General features: G+C 50.4%; 1 protein-coding gene across 1 annotated transcript in view; it reads left to right on the top strand.

The window, feature by feature from the left end:
• Positions 1–2,184, top strand: part of LOC106527581 (uncharacterized) — a gene marked incomplete at its 5' end in the record, with an annotated part of 7,220 nt that extends 5,036 nt beyond the window's left edge. The window contains 7 exon segments of the mRNA XM_014022506.1: positions 430–523; positions 592–624; positions 902–952; positions 1,103–1,230; positions 1,346–1,481; positions 1,558–1,628; positions 1,750–2,184. Coding sequence (XP_013877960.1) covers positions 430–523; positions 592–624; positions 902–952; positions 1,103–1,230; positions 1,346–1,481; positions 1,558–1,628; positions 1,750–1,968 — 732 coding nt within the window. The 3' untranslated portion in view covers positions 1,969–2,184.
• Between the last annotated feature and the right edge of the window lie 315 nt (positions 2,185–2,499).

The raw sequence follows: 2,499 nt of genomic DNA, 5'->3' as shown, positions 1-2,499 counted from the left end.
CCTGAGGTTCAGGCTCTGGTCGGTACCTGAGGTTCAGGCTCTGGTCGGTACCTGAGGTTCAGGCTCTGGTCGGTACCTGAGGTTCAGGTTCTGGTCGGTACCTGAGGTTCAGGCTCTGGTCGGTGCCTGAGGTTCAGGTTCTGGTCGGTACTTGAGGTTCGGGTTCTGGTCGGTACCTGAGGTTCAGGCTCTGGTTGGTACCTGAGGTTCAGGCTCTGGTTGGTACTGGAGTTTTGGGTTCTGGTCTTCATCCTCCTTGGACTGGGAATTCCTTGGTAGGTCTGGGCTGTCTTCCTGGACCTGTTGCCTCTATGACCCAGGCCCTGTCCAGCCTGGTTAGGGTTAGGGTTAGACTCTCCTGGTTGAGAACCTTGGTCCTGCTGCAGATCTATAGTTGATGTTTGTTCTGATTCTGACCCGGTCCAATAGGGCCAGAGGAAAGAAGTGACCAGCTTCACCATCCCAAAGAATTCCACCTTTGCTTACGGGCTGATCGAGGTCCTGCTGGAGGACCAGAAGTTGGGTGAGGAGCAGTTGTGTTCAGTTTTCAAGCTTTATGTTCTTCTCTAACGCTGTCTCTGTGTTCTGTAGATATCTCAATAGAACCCTGGAGCCACAAAGCAGGTGAGCTGGTCCTTCTTCTTCTGCTGGACTTGGTTTGATTATTACTGCCGAAGGTCTGAGGTTATATGTCAGAGGTCTGAGTTAAAGAGGTCCAGTTTGTGTTGACCTTTGACCTCAACCAGCTGTCTGACCTCTGAGGGGCCGAGGATCAGAGGAGACCACAGCTGGAGGGCTGGTGGTTCCACACCAGGACTCCCTTTAAAGATGTAGACCCTGATGAGACCAAAGACCTGACCCTGATCCTGCTTCAAATATTTTTCTAACAATCTGTTTTCAGGTCTGTTCAGCGACAGCATCAACTCTGAGACGCTGCAGCAAATCAGAGAAGGTCAGAACTTTACATCTGTGGAAACATGGAAACATCTGGACCTGTTAGAATCATGAACCCTGATGAAGCATCATCATAATCATCATCATCATCATCATCATCATCATCATCATCATCATCATCATCATCATCATCACTGATTGTCTGCAGGGATTGAGATGAAGGAGAGTCTCCTTAAACCTCTGGCAGATCTTCCAGAATCCACTCGTCATGATCTGCTGAAGAAACTTCAGGAGGTTCTGGAGGTCCAGGACGGTCTGGCTCAGCTGGAGGACATGGTAAGATCATGTCTGACCTTCATCATCYTCACAGACTGAATTCATTCCAGTCCTCCAGACCTGTTGGTGGGTCCAGTTCTCTGGTTTTAATGGACCTTTGTTCTTCTGGTCTCAGCTGGATCAGAGCGATAAAGGATCAGATGAGAGTCCTCAGTCTCAGGTGGTCTCGTCCTTCATGGATCTGATCGATGTGTCCAAGGTGTCCACAGCTGTGAGGGACGCTGTCCACCTGCTGGTCAGCGCTGTGGACTGTAAGACTCCAGCTCTTCTTCTCTCAGAGACATGAGGTCCGGTTGGTGACCCGTCTACTTCTGTGGTTCTGTGCAGCTCTGCTGGACGTGATGCGCCGTCCTCTGATCTCCTGCGGTCCCGAGACTCTGAAGGTTCTGGTTCTGATGGTTCGTTCATGTTTTCAGCCCAAACTCAGGAGTAACCTCAGAGATTTTACAACGTTTTCAAAGCTATCAGCAGTTTGAACCATCTGTCTCCAACCCTGTCCCTGTCTCTGTGTGTCTCCAGGTGGACAGTCTGAAGGAGGACAGGGAGGTCCGTCTCCCTGAGTCCCTGCCTGTCCCCCTGCAGGAGGACGGGGAGCTGCGTTGGGTGGTGGAGCTCCTCTGCTCCTCTGATGAGACTCTAGCAGACCTGAAGGACATCTGGGACAGACCTCCTGAGGCTGTGATGGAGGTTCTGGCTCTGACCGTGCTGGGACTGGACCTGCTGCAGAACACAGGCTGAGCCTGGTTCTGAGGACCCAGTTTATGTTGAAGCCCTGCTCTGCTGCTTTTAGCCACTTTTAGCTAACCCCAACCCCATTACCTTTAGCTTCCTTTTGTTCATTTTAGTTAGCATTCTGCTCATTTAAACTTTGACAGCTCAGGTTTAGCTTCTTTCAGTCGTGCTTCGGCTCAGTGCTGTTTGTTTGTTTTATAATTAAATCTGTTGCAAAATAAGTTTTCTGTTTTCAAAAAGTTTGATTTAAAAACTCAAATGTTTTCATGCTGCAGCTGATAAAACATTAAACTAAACATCCAGCAGGGGGCAGCAGTGACGTATAACCACCAGCAGGGGGCAGTAGTGATATATAACCACCAGCAGGGGGTAGCAGTGATATATAACCACCAGCAGGGGGCAGCAGTGACGTGTAACCACCAGCAGGGGGCAGCAGTGATATATAACCACCAGCAGGGGGCAGCAGTGACGTGTAACCACCAGCAGGGGGCAGCAGTGACGTGTAACCACCAGCAGGGGGCAGCAGTGACGTGTAAC

This window comes from Austrofundulus limnaeus, unplaced genomic scaffold, assembly GCF_001266775.1.
Source record: "Austrofundulus limnaeus strain Quisiro unplaced genomic scaffold, Austrofundulus_limnaeus-1.0 Scaffold332, whole genome shotgun sequence".
Lineage (NCBI taxonomy): Eukaryota > Metazoa > Chordata > Actinopteri > Cyprinodontiformes > Rivulidae > Austrofundulus > Austrofundulus limnaeus.
Note: the sequence above shows the minus strand (reverse complement) of the source record. Positions and strands in the feature narration are given on the sequence as shown.